The 16503-nt window shown below is 32.1% G+C and overlaps 3 protein-coding genes and 1 long non-coding RNA gene across 10 annotated transcripts; 1 reads left to right on the forward strand and 3 right to left on the reverse strand.

The window, feature by feature from the left end:
- Positions 1–330: 330 nt before the first annotated feature.
- Positions 331–1808, reverse strand: LOC138189573 (tropomyosin-2). Its single transcript, XM_069131600.1, has 6 exons — positions 1569–1808; positions 1273–1406; positions 1006–1194; positions 839–914; positions 493–625; positions 331–413 (listed from the first exon to the last, which is right to left on the reverse strand). The coding sequence occupies exons 1-6, from the start codon at positions 1806–1808 to the stop codon at positions 331–333; spliced, it is 855 nt and encodes a 284-aa protein (XP_068987701.1).
- A 1274-nt stretch (positions 1809–3082) lies between these two features.
- On the reverse strand, positions 3083–5886 carry LOC138187172 (tropomyosin-2). 3 transcript variants are annotated; one of them, XM_069127695.1, is made up of 8 exons: positions 5708–5886; positions 5549–5626; positions 4810–5107; positions 4606–4739; positions 4159–4347; positions 4007–4082; positions 3722–3854; positions 3083–3649 (listed from the first exon to the last, which is right to left on the reverse strand). In XM_069127695.1, the coding sequence occupies exons 3-8, from the start codon at positions 5047–5049 to the stop codon at positions 3567–3569; spliced, it is 855 nt and encodes a 284-aa protein (XP_068983796.1). In that variant the 5' UTR covers positions 5050–5107; positions 5549–5626; positions 5708–5886; the 3' UTR covers positions 3083–3566. The 3 variants fall into 3 exon arrangements, with proteins under 3 accessions (XP_068983796.1, XP_068983778.1, XP_068983787.1); XM_069127677.1 differs by lacking the exon at positions 5549–5626; XM_069127686.1 differs by lacking the exon at positions 5708–5886 and having other exon boundaries at positions 5549–5701.
- Positions 5887–5909: 23 nt separating this feature from the next.
- On the forward strand, positions 5910–6983 carry LOC138187185 (uncharacterized). The gene is made up of 2 exons (XR_011175121.1): positions 5910–6214; positions 6382–6983. It is a non-coding gene; the product is annotated as an uncharacterized LOC138187185 (long non-coding RNA).
- Positions 6435–16113, reverse strand: LOC138187143 (death-associated protein kinase 1). 5 transcript variants are annotated; one of them, XM_069127633.1, is made up of 21 exons: positions 15825–16113; positions 15576–15754; positions 15093–15171; positions 14902–15014; positions 14676–14836; positions 14477–14597; positions 14101–14401; positions 13952–14000; positions 13345–13461; positions 13000–13272; positions 12748–12930; positions 12533–12647; positions 12265–12456; positions 11930–12171; positions 10752–10841; positions 10370–10534; positions 10077–10295; positions 9838–10017; positions 9473–9766; positions 9067–9389; positions 6435–8987 (listed from the first exon to the last, which is right to left on the reverse strand). In XM_069127633.1, the coding sequence occupies exons 2-21, from the start codon at positions 15580–15582 to the stop codon at positions 8825–8827; spliced, it is 3387 nt and encodes a 1128-aa protein (XP_068983734.1). In that variant the 5' UTR covers positions 15583–15754; positions 15825–16113; the 3' UTR covers positions 6435–8824. The 5 variants fall into 5 exon arrangements, with proteins under 5 accessions (XP_068983734.1, XP_068983725.1, XP_068983749.1 ...); XM_069127624.1 differs by lacking the exon at positions 15576–15754; XM_069127648.1 differs by having other exon boundaries at positions 15093–15258; positions 15589–16113.
- Positions 16114–16503: the final 390 nt, after the last annotated feature.

The following is a 16503-nucleotide window of genomic DNA, read 5'->3' on the forward strand; positions in this document are numbered from 1 at the left end:
CTTGATCGTCAGAATTTCTTTATTTAGGGATTTTCTATTTTATCGTTTCATTTTTATGAGAAATGAATTATGTTATATTTATATGTATAAAAAATAAAGCTGGCTTAATTCAAATTGATCTTTATTAAGCTTCAACTTTGAGATTACGAGAGTGTCTGATTAAAAAACGACTCGGTTAACGGATTAATTAATTAGCGAAGATTACTTTACACTCTATGATTGAATTTAAATACGTGAATGAGTAAGTTCGAGCATGGCTTTTAATAGAAAAGATACAATATGGATACACTGGCGTAGAAAATAGCAGAGTTCGATATTACAAAAGTTTGACTAATATCCGGTGAGTTCAGCAAACGTGGAATCCATGTCGTCGCAGATGTATTTGTATTTCTCTTTCTCTCTGAATAAGAAGTCTGAAAAACAAAAGCGTGACAGTAGATACAGACAAGGGAGGTCTTCACTAAAAAGTATGAAAAGAATTGTAAAAAATACCTTCTCTTGCATCCAACTCTTTCGAAAACACTTTAACCATCTTCTCCGCGATGATGGCTCTTTTTTCAGCAGCTTTCAATTTCACTTTCAACTCCTTCAGCTGTGTTTTAAATTCCTCTACCCTTTGATTAGCCTACAAAATTTCCAAAATGGGAATCTTTAACTAGCTATTAACTTCAATTTTTTACACTTTGTTTTAAGATCTTTTAACCATCAAGAAGTTGATTATACGATATTATAGCGTCGATTAATAAATATTTTTCTCAAATATAAAAAAGATACTTTATTATTTAATGTTGTTTTTAATAAATATTCAAAAAATATTTGATAAATAATATATTATTACCTTTTCTTCAGATACTTCTAAAGATTTCAATATGTTACCAACGATGAACAATTCGTCCTCTCGTTCCATTATCTTGCTGTGAATCATTGCACGAAATTACTTACGGTACATGGAACTAGAATTTGTAAAAAATTATCATAAAATGATTTACGATTCGTCCTACATACGCCTCGCTCGATTTCACTCTTTCTTCAGCCGCTTCCAATTCATCTTCGACGAAAGCCAATTTCCTCGAGATCTCGTCCGATTTTGTATCAGCATCTTCAGCGATCAACCTCGCCTCCTTCAACTGCGCCATCAGTTGATCCATCCTTTCCTCGTCCTGTTTACTTCTGTTCTCCAAAACTTTGCAGATGCTAAAAGCAACAATTTACTACGAACAAAATCTTAAACGCTAATCAAATTCTTTTCGTCTTCTTTCACACAGGACAAACCGTTTCGCGTCTTCCGCGGTCTCCATCGCTTGTGCCAATTTTGCTTGAGCCGTCAAACGGCGTTCCTCCGATTTTTCCAAATTCTGCAAGCACTGCTGCATCTTTCTGTTCAGAACCGCCAACTCCGATTGCGTCTGTTGTCATTCGTAAAGATTATCTTTAATTATTCTTACGTTTCGTAAAAATGATCATTATCCCGTATGAAAAATTAATTTTTATCGGAATAGAATTATTTTAATTTATAATATTTATGGAATGTATTGAAAGAAGATTTTATGTTTCTACAAATCACCAACCACGATATAAACTCTCTCTTTTTGCTCGAGATCTCTATTCGACTTTTCCAACTGAGCTTTGCTCAGTTCCAAGTCGCGTTCCATCTGCACCAGTTTCTTCGCCAGTTCCCGAACTTCGTCCTTCAGCTTTTCTTCTCGCCGATTCGCCTCCTTCGCCTGTTGATCGCATAGATCGGCTCTGTCCATCGCCAGATCCTTCTCGATTTTCAACGTTTGCAGGCGTTTCTTAATCGCGTTCATCACAACGACCGACGTTTCGACGCGAAGCTATATGAAAAATTCGATCAATAAATCTTTTATCAACGAAACTCTGTTTTCTTTTAATAAAATCTGGATCGTTGTTCGATAATGCAAAAACGTTAATATTCTACTATGAATCATCTTAATTGATTAAAAGATTTTAATCAAGGTATGCACACTATTGATGTGCAATCTACATATAAAAAGTATTTCTATGAATTTCTCGAATTCTTGAAATATTTTTGATTAAATCTTGGAGTATTTTTTCTCCATTCTTCTTTAAGAGTAATAAATATTTTATAAATAGAAGAATTCAAATGTAAAAGAGAACATTGTTCTAATTGTACAGATAGATGTTGGAAAATTTAATAAAAACGGGAATATTCGACACACATAAATCGATATTTTAAAGAAGGAACGATTAAGTATTGAAAATTAGGGAACTTAGTTGCGTCAAAAGTTCATATATTGGAAACACTTTTTTACTACTCCGATATTACACTAATTCTAAGGCTATTATTAGTCCATTTAAAACACTTTCACACTACATTAAAACAGAACGTCGAACAAAACGTTTCACCCTATTTGTGAAAGAATTATGATCTTACGTATTAATATATTAAAAATAAAATTCGTAAAGATAATATGATTGCACGGTCTTTCAAAGCAAAGCTCGCGGGTTACTGCACTCCGTGACCGACGAGGACAATGCTTTATAGACTCAAAGAAATGCAAAAGAACCTAATAGTCAGTTTCTTTAGTTAGACGCAAACGAATTCCTCGACTTCTCTAGACGTTTATGCTCTTCCAATAGTTCAATTGACACAAAGCTGAGGATTCGAGCATTAACGAACATACAAATCCTAAAATATTGTTGCTAAAAAAGTTTATACAGTTTTTATCGCATTATGCATATAAAAAAAATTACTCGATACGATAGAACTATTCTACAGACCGTTCTCTATCTGCAAATGCATTTATTAAAAACTACTAATTTATTAAAAAAAAGAGATAAGAAATGTTTTAAAAGGTGAAAAATAAAATCTTACCCGATTACGTCTCTCTTTTATAATATGAGAATATGCAATTAGAAATTTATCTATAAAAAGTTAGCAGTATATAGTTTAAGTTATGTTTCTGTTTCCCAGTTATTAATCATAAAAGAGATGTCGTTTATCCCTGTATACGTTTTCTTTATGCTTTTCATATTATTTTTATTTGACAGGATTTAACAAGGTATTGAATTAATTCATAAATCATACTACGATGAAGAATTCTTTTTTTTAAATACCGTTTATTGAAAATACAGATTTGGCGTACAGTGATAAAAAGAGGATGCAGTATCGAGCTTGCATTCATATTCACCGACTCCTCTTCAACGTCTCTGAAAGAAAAATAGGCGATGCCGTTAATTCTATCAAAAAGAGACTATTTGTTTCTGAAGCAACTATAACACCATCAGTCCAATCATCTCTGGGCCCGAAGCTTTTATAGAGTGTTAAGCTTGAAGCAAAGCATTACATTAACGGAAAACTAGTACAGTGTACGCTCTCTAATTGCTATGTTAATTGCACAATTTCGCATAGCAAATTATGTTTGAAGCACCATTGAAAGCTTTTTTTAACGGTACACTATAACGAGTCGAGTCAAATCAGCGTAGCTGAGTACAGCCGACTGATGTCCATTATTAAATGTAGCGAATAAGCGGAAGAAGCTCAGAATAGCAAAATAAAAGGAACTCCGTCCGTTTCTGTGGCCTTAATATCCTGTCATTTCTGCGAATGTGGCGTCCATGTCGTCGCAGACTGCCTTATATTTCTCCTTTTCTTCTCTCAGTTCGTCTAAAACACAGCGATCGTTGAAAAATATTGCCTTCGAAAAAAAGGTAGGTCTTTATCTACTAAACACCCTACCTTCCTTCATATCGACATCCTTCAACAACTTCTTCACCGTTCTTTCAGCATGGACGGCGCGTTTCTCGGCCTCTCTCAATTTTTTCTTTAACTGTTTTAGTTGTACTTTAAATTCTTCCACTCGTTGATTAGCCTAAATGAATAATTTTTAATATGTAAAAGTATGTTAAAAAATTTAACACTGATTTGTAATACGAAATATATGATAAGGAAACTTCTTTGAGTTGATCGATTTTTGCTACTTTAAAATTTACATACTATACATAGTTCGTAAAGGATGATTACCTTTTCCTCGGATACTTCTAAAGATTTTACTATATTTTGCACAATGAAAAGCTCGTCCTCTCGTTCTACGATTTTTCTGCAAATGCGTTTAAACGTATAAAGAAAATGGTATGGGAATCGTGGAAAAAAGAGAGTAACATAATTATACAAACGCCTCGCTGGTTTTGACTCTCTCCTCAGCGCCTTCCAGTTCTTCTTCAACGAATTGCAACTTCTTCGATATTTCGTCAGACTTTGCGTCCGCATCTTCGGCGATTAATCTTGCATCTTTCAATTCGTGCATTAATTTCTCCATGCGCTCTTCGTCCAGCCGACTTCTGTCTTCTAGTACTTTGCACATTCTGCGACAAAAAGAAAGATTCGTTTATTATTCACGCATTCAAACATTGTAATTATAGAGTTTATGATGTGTCAAAATATTATTCGACAAATTCATCTACCCTAAGAATATTTCTTTACAATACGTTACTTAAATTTTAATAAAAATTCTCTAAGTTATCTGATAATAGAGATATAAAATATGACAAAGAATATCTGCTAAGACGAACGATATTTATTTATCGCTTATTAAAAGCATTTCAGTAAACTGTAATATAAACCTTTGAGCATCGTCCGCAAGTTCTGTCGCACGTGCAAGTTTCAATTGAGCAGAAAGACGCAACTCTTCTTTCTTCGTTAACGTTGCCTCGATCTCTTGTACCCTTTTAGTCAACGTAGTTCGATCTTGCTCTGCCTATTAACATCATTCATCAATTACACAATATCGACTTTCGTAAATCAATATGGCACATGTCTTTACGCACCTTAGACCAAGATTTTTCACATTGCTCCAAGTCGGCAGTGGATTGCTCTAAATTCGTCTTGGTAATTCCGTAATCTCGTTCAAGCTGCGCCAGCTTCTTCTGTAAATCCCTTACATCGTCGTTCAGCTTATCCGCTCGAAAGTTCTCTGATCTTGCTTTCGCTTCATTTGCTTCGACTTTTTCATTAGCGGCGTCCATCTCCTGCTTCAGCGCCGCAATCTTCTTTTTAATCGCCTCCATGATGATAGTCTGTGTTTTTCTCCCCTCTTATTGCTTATTCTTTGTCGGCAGTTTAAACCTAATAAATTCATTAATGTTGATATATATATATATATAAACTGATTTATTAATATTACACTAACGTAACGCGTAATTTGTCAGTACACTATTATTATTAATTATCATTAATCAAAGTTGCATCTGTAACATTATAAATTCGTGAATTGTTATTTAGTCTACTTCTTATTTTAATCTTTAATCAGGAATAAATACAAGTTGATAATATAACAACGTTCAAATTAAAAGTAGCGTTACTCTGCTTTGGTCTGACTATAATCGCGCCGTATCTACTGCATATCTACAATTAAGCTAACGCTACTACAAAATCGAACCGCCATGAGAAATACGCTCGCGAAGAGTAACGAAAAATATCTCTAACCTGTTTCTTTTTAATAAAAAACGATGCAGTAGCACATTTAAACTTGATATAGTTTATACGAATACGAAACGAAGTACTTACTTCAGCCAGTATCGTTCGACGATGCACGATATGAAAAACGAGCGATTTAGCTCTCATACGGCACCCAAGCCGTTGTTGCTACTCACCGGTAAGCAACATTTAATAACAAATAGCGCGAAAGAAAAGACAAGTTAGAGTTAAAAGGGGGACAACACTCACTGTAATCGTGGCGACGATCCGCGATGAGAATGCACAACCGGATGCCTTCGAAAGCTAAGCTAAAATAAAACGAAACCGGCGTCGCAGGCCTCCTCGAACTTCTCGATCCAATCCAATTCTATAATTGCTTGTCGCCTTGTTGGCTGTCGTCCCGATTTTATCTCGGCTCTTTACTGGCTGATTGCTGCTCGTCGCACTGACTACCAACGAAACGCGATCTCCACCTCCCTTATGCTATTCTCGGCTCGAAGGAATTCCGTTCTTGTTTCCTGTCGGCTACGTAACCTAGTCTACATAAATACCATACCGAGATAAACATTCTCCCGTTCTCCGTTATCTTGAAAAATGTCTAATTTCGCGCCATATCGTCCACGTTGTCTTTCTAATATTTGTATTTTCCCGCTCCCAACGGCGACCCCTGTCGATCCATCGAATCGATGTCGTTCACTACAACGTGCATTACACGTTGTAAACGCGGGAATTCTGTCGTCTTGATCATCCAAAACGGTACGTTAATTCTTTTATATATTAAAATAAAATTCTTTGTAGCTGCATATATTAATTTAATAAAGTATATTTACTATCGATCATAGTGAAATACACATATACTCTATTTAATATACTTCGTATTAATATTTTTTTATGCTTATATCGAAAATGTTACTTTCTTATAGAAAGTTGAACTTATGAAAGGATTAGTTGGGCTCATGATAAATTAAAATACATCTATGAAGCAACATGGCTTTATTGACATCTTTCCTTGTATAAAAGGAATAATTACACATCTCGTTCAGCTAGTATATTTTTCATCGCTTGTCGTTACAAATAAATGCGCAGCATGTACGTTTTTTCATTCAGAATGTATATTCACTCCTATTATTATCGACCATTTTTACAAAGGTATGGATAAGAAATATAAATACAACTTATTAAGTCATTACGCGATGAACAAAATTGAACGCAACTTTTCGACACTTTGCAGTTCGTTTATCTTTTCTTTTTTCTTTTCTTATATTCAGAATTGTTTTACGACACTAGTAGATTATTTCAATATCAATTTTGATTATAGCATGGAGAATACAGTCTCTCAATGATGTCATTGATCAGACATGATCTCTCAATTATGATTTTAAAAGGTTTAAAAAGAGCAATTTTCAATAAACACCCAGGTTATTATAAAAACTAGAAAATTGTAAATACTACAAAGTTCAAAAAAATCAATATTACTATATTTCTATTTTTCACAAGGTATAAATAAAGACCGATTGTAATTATATTTATTATATTTTTCAATTTCCCATTCTGCAAAATGTCCTTTTTACTAAATAATTAATTAACAATACAAAATTTTCAAAAGTAAATGTTCGTCTGTAACTTAACGTACGCATTACGAAAACAATTCTCTATGTAATGTACAATATTAAAACGTTTAATATTTCAAACGTCGATGTATAAATGCATGATGAACACAGTGCATAAAAGAATGCAAACTTAAGACCAAATTCCAAAATCAAAAAGATGATTCAGTACCAAAATATTAGACAATTCATGTATCACACAACATCATAGTAAATGTTCATTGTATAGTAAATACATACGCATAGAACACAGAGATAACAGAAGTATCTTAGATACATTTTACAAGAGCAAATTAGAACTAACTTTTTAGATATTTTATAACTAGATACACTACTTTTGTCTTGTTCTTATATTCATATCATGTTCAATTATTCCCATACATTTGAGATTCGTATCAAACATTGTATTATGTCATATGGGAATGAAAATCATATCCTATTCAACACATTATGTATAAGCAGTGTTCACTGGATAAAGTTAATACACAATAGATATGTTCAAAGAATAGTTTTTCGATGAACAGCAAGTGTTTTTAATGATATATATACATCCATGTGCGTTGCACATGAACAGTGCGCCTCGTGTAATATTTTTGTGCCTATAAAACATGAATAATATCTTATGTCAAAATCCATTGTCATTATTTGAGATTGTTTTGAACAATGATCCTTTGTATCGTAAGCTTCAAATCGTTAATAAGAAAGTGTTTTATTTCCACGAACATCAGCAGAAGGATCAGTTTAGAAATTTAGAAATTTAGAAATTTAGAAATTTTTAGAGAACGTTCCAACGTTTTTTTTTTTATATAAGTATAAATGAGCAAATCTCGTTTATGGCACATAATAAATATTTTAGGAATGTTGATTTAGTAAAAAATGTCCATATAAGAATGGAGCTTCCATAAATTTACCAAAAGCAAACAATTGTGCGAACTGTTTCACCCCTTTTTTCACATAAATAGTTTCTAAATATCATAAAAAGCAGCGTATATTGACACTGAGTTTTGGCAAGACATATAATATATATGCATATCAAGTAAAGCTTTCAAAACAATATTAGTATCAAATACGATAATATCGTATTATATAATGTGTAAATGTGTTTTATGTGTAATATTTAGAATTATTCTGTCTAATACAAATTTACTTAAGAAATTTGATTAGAAATGTAGTTAATCATACAATATAATATCACAATACAAATGCTTACAAATGTTTCACAACTAAAAAGATTCTAAATATTATAAATTAAAACTTCGTTTTATATATATCTCCTTAAGTAAATATTTGCAAACCTAACAAAAACACAGAATTATAAATATATTTTATGCTAACAAGTATACTTAAATTATGATATCTTTTTTAGAATTATAAGAGCTCATAAGAAAGGACAGAAATTTATGCAACTTATGCAACATTTTAACTATATGTGTGTGTGTGCGCGCGCGCGTGTGTGTGTATGTGTGTGTGTGTGTGTATGTATATATTAAAAAGAATATATTAAAAGAATTTTGTGCCGCTTAAAATGTGCTGTAATATTTTGATATAAAAGTACACATGGGTGCATGTGCATTTCTAAAGATGTACACAAGGAATGTACTATTATGTATGTACTTAGCTTAAAGAGCAATGCACAGTTTATATTGGGCGGAAGCGGTGACGTAATAAGTCTATCAAACTCATAATGAGGATAAAAGTTTCCTTCAGAAATGCATCTTCCTCAAAAAGTATTAATGCACCATTGATAAATGCAACATTGTCATCTAGAAAGATTAGATCCTGTTTCAGAGTCTGCAGCTGTTGACAATATATATGTCGGTGTATAAGAGAGCAAAAGATGTACAGCATCTTCCCGATCAAGAGCTCGTAGTTGTTGTATTAAAGATCCTATGGTGCAATCAGCACCTGCCGTGTTAAGCAATCTATCAAATAATAAATTGCACGGAATACATGATTAGCTGCTCAGGATTATAATAAATAATTACTACAAATTTGTCTCACCTTAACGTTGGACTGTCTACTGTACTATCTAGTTGCGCGACTCGATCTCCCAAACCTAGTCTCACAGCAAGTAAACACCAATCTCTTCCATGATGATCGGGGGGATCGAGCATTTGCGCCAATCTTCTTTGTACAGCAGACTTGATTTGTTTTATTGGTTGCTTTGGTCCAGGAAGACAACTTTCTATTAAAGGTAGTCCACAACCTACTATTTCCCATACAGTTTCTTCTTGACCATTTAAAGGATTTTTGAGTGTTGCTTCTTCAAGGCCTTTATCAATTAAAGCTGATATAACTGGTGCTGGTTCCCAAGAATGTATTACCTACAAAATTTCATAAAAAAACATTAAGTACACCTTTTTTATATTGCGTTACTTTCTTATTTAACTATTATTAGATAACTAACTTCATCATATTCCCGAAGTTGACTAGGGCTTAACCAATGTCTTTCAAGTAACATGCCAGGAGCAACTAATTCAATCGTTGTTTCAATAGCATCGAGAATAATGCTGAAAAGGGCGAAACATTGAGCACTGGTACCTCGCGGTCCACGTACTCTTATCTCTATACAACTCTGTTCTTCTTCTTCGAAAGTAATAATACTTTCACAAGGACCAATACATAATTTTGATCCTCTCCACCATTGATATAAATCTGAATTTGATGGATCCCATGTTTGTGTAATTTTCCTCAATTGTGCCTATATAGCATCATTATCAAAAATGTGATTACAATTATAAAATTACATAAGTGCTTGTTATTTTTACATACTTGTAAATGTGGAAATACTGCAGTCAAATGATATAAGGGTGCTTCAGATGGAGAAAGGCGAAGACCAGTATGAGGTAAAACATTGGAGCAAGATTTCCATGGTTCCCATAATCCTGGTAAACGCTCGACGAGATTTAAACATGGTATTTCATATTCTACTTCATCGTCATCCACCTCGCACTGAAATAAAGTAACATAAATTTATCTTATGAATAAAATGCAGACATTTAAATACATACCGGCACACATAAATTTACAGCCTGTAAAGCTTGTAAAGCTTGTCCTGCAGGACAAGGACAACGAGCCTGAAAATCTTCTAAAGCATAAACCCCTGTAGTACGACCACCAAGACGTCCTCTCTGTTCTAGGCTTAACTGCCAATTTATTACATCCTGCCAAAACCATTCTGGACTTAAAACTACTAAATTCCCAGGAAGAAGCATACATTCTCCTAAATTCTGAAGATTAAATCTTAATTAATGTATCAAGAACAAAAACTAAATGGAAAAGATACAACAGTAGGAACAGAAACCTGTAATTGTAAGCCAAGGTGTCTACAGTGCTCTAAGGAAACTAATGGATTAATTTTTCTCACTTCCTTCAAAAATTCCTCCTGTGTTAGCATAACTGGAGGTACTTCTAATGATTGCATGTACGATCTCCAAGATTCAGCAAGACCAGTCCACACTAGTGCACTCTATAATAAAATTATGGAATCTTTAACAATAAAATACAAGGGAAAAGTATTAAATAATACACTGATGCAGAAAATATATACAAGAGTAGTTTCTTAATTGCATTGGACAGTAGTGCACGTATGTATTAATGGGATAAAGCATTAGAGTAATTATTAAATAAATTACAGCTTCATTATACGCATCACTTTTATCAAAGGAATTGAGAAATAGTTCGACCTGTTTATCAAGATTCGCCAAGGGCACGTACGAGGCCGCAGCCCGCGGCGTGTCACGTCGGAGAATACTTTCTGCAACTTCCGGTCCTTCCTACATCATGCATTGCATGCAGTAAGGCTGATGTTAATAAACGTTAATGACCAAATAATCAGCAACTAAAATATATGTCGTTAGTAAATTGATTATGTGATAAAGTGACAGCAGATTTGAGAAATTTTACTTATAATACTTGTTTTTTAGAGAATGTGCTTGATTAAATGTCGCAAATAATTATTTTAATCGAAAATTATGGATAATACAAAGTATTATATTTGGTGAGCTTAATTACTTATACATATATATTAAATCAACCATGCATCATGAAATGACCATGGATTTACTGAATCATAACTTCAACAAAAAGGATTGCATCATATTTAGGAATGAATGCTTTGTTCAACATAGTATTAACATTGCGGGATTTGAAATCAAAGAGACGTGAATCGTTTAAATGTAATTGGCACTATGCAAATGAAATGACTCGATTCTGATCAGAATCGTTTTGAAAATGTTAATGCACACATTTATTGCATGCTGTACAAACACTGGCGATATCCCTGTAAAAAGATGTGGAAGTATAATTATGTACACAAATATATTAAGCTGAACCTAAACCTTTTAATATTTTGTATATTTGGCATCAATTTTTTAGTGATATATCAATTGACCTTTTTTTTACTAAACGAGTCGCTCGTGCAACCAAGCATGAAATGATTGTAGATTTTCGTGTTGAACTGAGATTCCTAGATGTAAATCATAAATATTCAAATATGTTTACACCCTTAAATATCTTTCTCATTTCACAAGAAATTATCATCAATATACTAATGCAATAACATATTCACATATGATTTACATCCTACATTCTTAATTTAAAGTAAGTGATCTTCATACAATGATCTTAATTTGATATTATGTATGATGACATGCAATAGTTTACTTAAATCGGTGTGTCTTAAAAATTTAATTCAAAATTTCAAATATCTAAATCTCTTAAATTTGATTGAGTTTAATAAAGAATTAATTACGAGTTATTATGGAAACTCGGTTAAAACTGAGAGACTCGTAATAATACTTTTTAAAAAATTTGTTTTGTAGTATGTGTAAAAAGTGTAAATATGGTCACTTTCATAATTCACCTCTAAAAATTCCATCCTCGCATTATTCAAGTAAGATCTTAGAAGTTTCAGACCAGGGCTAGAAGGATTAGTTGCATCCACTGCGACCATTTGGGGTTCATCTCCCAAAATTAGTGCGAACTCTCTCAAAAAAGGTAAAAGGGAGGCAAGAAGGCTTGCGCTATTTGTATTTGGAGCAAGAGGTTCGGGAGCATAAGTACCGACTAAGATTACTTTTACATCATTATATTTGCCACCAAAACCTGTTGCAAAAACATATTTGACAAAGACATGTAATTTATTAATAAATATATAAATATTTATATTTTTCCTTATAAATAGATCGTTAAACTTACCAAAATTAGTTGACGCAATACGATCTGAAATAAATCGTAGCCAAAATTTTACTTGCTGAAGTTGTATAGTGAGTGGTTCTCTAAGACTAACTGTAATAAGGTGTACAACAGGTTGTTGGAAAGTGAGTACATAGTGATAAGATGGTAAAAATTCTTCCCGACCACATAACTCCCAAAAGATACATTCACCACCTTATTAATTAATAAATTTATAAATATATGTAATTTCATATAATCATAAATAAGAATATTTAATTATGTTCCTTACCTACGTTACCGCGACTCCATTCTACTCCTTGTGTACCTTCATATTCACTGTCACTGTACTCAAAACTAAGTGAGCCATGCTTACTAGTTACATCTAATTCAATACTTGGTTCCCTCTACAAAATTAGTTTTAATAAAAATAATTTTCGCTCTCAATGTGCCAAATAAATATAATATATACCTTTACTTTATATTTAAAGTATTAAAAATAAATACCTTTGTAGTATAATTCTGACTTCTTGATCTTCTAAAAAATCCAAAACTAAAAATACCCGATTTTAAAGAATTTATTAAAGATGATTTTCCTGATGCACAATGTCCTAAGAGTCTTATATGTAAACGATCTATTGGTCTGTGTGTTGGTTGTAACTGTTTAATATAATTTTCACGTTGAATGGGCTATAATTTTAAATAAGTACATTAATGTAATACCAAATATAACAAAAATAGACCATTTTAATAACATACATTTCGAAGCTTATCCAACAATGATGCAATATCTGGATGTCCATATTTGATTGCTGTCACATCCGCTCTAATTCCACGATTTGTTTTATCAACATCACAACCAGCAAGGCACAAATGTCTAACAAGATTAATGAAACCATATCTGGCAGCCACATGTAGTGGTGTTAAGCCTTTCTTGTTCGGTGTATCCAAGTCTATTCCATTCTCTATTAAAAAAGTTACCATTCCTTCATCACCTGCTTCACAAGCTATATGTAAAAGCGTATCTTCTTTCTGTTTAAAAAACAAAATTATTCACACTTTATTTATATTACATTTGGACGTATATAGCGAAAAGAATCTTACAGAATCTTTCACATTCAATGGTGCTCCTTGCAATAGTAACTGAGACACAGCTTCAACACAGCCTCGTTTAACGGCACTGATCATTGCTCCACCAAGACCTTGAGAGGCTTCTGATTCCTATAGAAAAACAAACAAACACAACTATTCAATACTATATTATTTTATGCACATATTATGTATGTATTTTATGTATATCGTGTTTTATGATCAATTACATTACAATATACAATCACAAAGTCATATATTTATATACAAATGCCAATAAAAACGTTTCCTTAAAAATGAATTATCAACATGAATAACATTTCTATATTATATAGTACTATGTAAAAAATTATATTTTCTAAAACATAATAATTAAGGTACATATATTCAATAAAAAAATTTGTTACATTTAACTTATGTATATTCTGTAAGAAATAATGTATATGCATGATATATAATTGGTATGTAACTGTACAAATGCTACTAACATTCGTTATGCGATGTACATAAATAAACATTATTTCATGAGAAATCAAAAAATAATATGAATGATAGAAAATAAAAATGATAGTCAGCTCTGGCAATTACAAAGGAAATTATAATATTGCTTTCAGGAACAGACCGTGAGGATCCAAGGATGTTTAAGGCACGATTCTGCGGTTCCTCTTTCTCTGAAAATCAAATTTTTCATTGTTATTTCATTCCATTTTAAATCATTATATATCTTAAAATTAAACTTTCTAACACTGCTTCTAAATTTCTCATACTTACTTTGGATCCTTGATCAACAAGGATCGTATGAAATCTTTGGCAATTTCAGATACTGTACTGAAATATTCATTGTCAAACTGATATTGACAAGCAGCAACATTTGCATAAGTTTCTTGTTTATCTTCACCTAGAAATGGTGATGCACCACTTAAGAGAATATATGTTAAAACACCAACTGCCCAAAGATCAGTTCCCAAACTGAGTGGTTCATAATTTACAATTTCAGGAGCAACAAACTCAGGTGTACCAAATAATGCTCTGTGTTCAGATCCAGGTACTAATCGATGTGAAAGACCTAGATCTGTATATTGAAATACACAAATTTTTGTTACATGTTTTAAACAATTCACATGTAAACCTTAATGTAATAACTTACCTATTAATTTTATATTTGGCATTGGTGGTGGAGTTGATAACAGGATATTTTCAGGTTTGATATCTAAATGAGCAACTTGATGAGAATGTAAATGACTAAGAGCCATTAAAACTTGACGAACCTATACAAATTTACATTGTTGAGTATTTGTTTTATATTAGTTATTTTAAATTACATTTACTAAAAAAAAATTACAAACCACATGTGCAGCTTCTAATTCACCAGATGGTACCCAATGAAAAAGTTCTCCTCCTGAAATTAATTCTAAAAGTAAAACAACTGTTGTGCCTGTGTCAACAACTTTGTGCAATGAAACAATATTTGGATGTCTTAGTCGTGCTAATAAACCTGCTTCTCGAGCTAAAACAAAAATTCAACAATTATTTATGTAAGAAAAGTATTATCAAATATGCAAAAATATCTACCAATGTCTTCAGCTGCCACACCTCTGGCAACTCGTCTTTTTCTCATAATTTTGGCAGCATAAAACTCTCCAGTCTTTATTTCCATACATTTCCGTACTATTGCAAACTGTCCTCTGTAAATTATAAATATGTAGATTTGTAATTTCATATATTTATTATAAATGCAAACTGTACATTGTATGATGACTTACTTTCCAATTTCTTCCAGTAACTTATAGTTTTTTTCAATTGGTTCATGGTGAACCTCCATTAAAGTGTCCCACTCAGGGCCTATTTAATAAATAAAGATTTTTACATGTAAAAGGTATATACTTTGCCTATATATATCACTTTACCAATACAGAAGTTATATGTATTCTGTCAACAAAATAAAAAGAACTTGATAGATACTAAAGTAAAATTATCAACTAATAGAAAATAAGTTTTCTCACAAACATAATATTATTCAAAAGATATCTATATGTATATATATGTATATAACAAAAATACGAATGTTTACAAAATAAACGTTTTATTTCTACATGAACAACTTATCTTAAGCAACATTATTTACAAATATTTATCAATATAAATAGAACAAAAGCAATATAACGAATGTTCTTTAATCTTTTAAAATCAATGTGTAATGCTATACAATAATAATTATTTATTAATAGTCGTCGTTCAAAACTAACAGAACATAGACACCTGTCAATCCAGTAGTAAACAGATATGAAATTCACTTCCGTACACACGTAGCCACGTGGATGTATTTTCATTAAGATCAGAATAATCGTGCATTAAAAATGTTGTTGATACACTTTGCATCTCTTGATCGTATCGAATCGCGAAGATATATTAAACATCTGCCAGCCTTGACAGAAACATCGACATCGATATTGTGTAGAAAGATTAAAAACAATTGAAAGGAAGTCGGTTTTTACCACCGTTCGAAGTTCCCAATTTGCGAGACGTGCCTGGCATCATCTCACATTCATGCTCATCGTTCAGTCTACCCGAACAGTTTTAAGTTTCGCAAAGAGCCGTTACGAAAATTATGTCCCATTCGTCGGCCTTTACTCATGCCGGCCACCCTACACACACAATCAATATACCTGTGTCGCGTGAAACGCCACCTTCCTCAAAATGTATTATAATCTCCTTGAACTTTTTCCCATTTTTTAGAATCTAAAATTTACACTATACTAACTGCTCGATTTACACCTCATTGATTATTATTAATTACTTATCATTAAAGGTTATAAATTAATGTTACCTTTCTTTAAAAAGACTATGAGGAATGGGATAGGAAACTAGCTATATCTTGCCAGTTTCTTTAAATACTTAAAACTTATAATTTGTGAAGAAGTATATTTACAATGATTTGATCGTTTGTAACAAATCAAGCAAATGATAAAAATTGATAACAAAATACTTACAATCTTCTACAGAAATTCTCAATGAACATTTTATTCAATATTTGAAGTAATGAGAATAGTTCAAGCTATTTGAGACACTGATATATGAACATAAAATTTAAGAATAATTAAAAATTTATAAACATCAATATTTTGAATAAAAATATCTATCCATTTGGTGGAACTGAAGTTAATAACAAGTATT

The sequence above is a fragment of the Bombus flavifrons genome, chromosome 2 (assembly GCF_040668555.2).
Source record: "Bombus flavifrons isolate JBK064 chromosome 2, iyBomFlav1_principal, whole genome shotgun sequence".
Taxonomy (NCBI): domain Eukaryota; kingdom Metazoa; phylum Arthropoda; class Insecta; order Hymenoptera; family Apidae; genus Bombus; species Bombus flavifrons.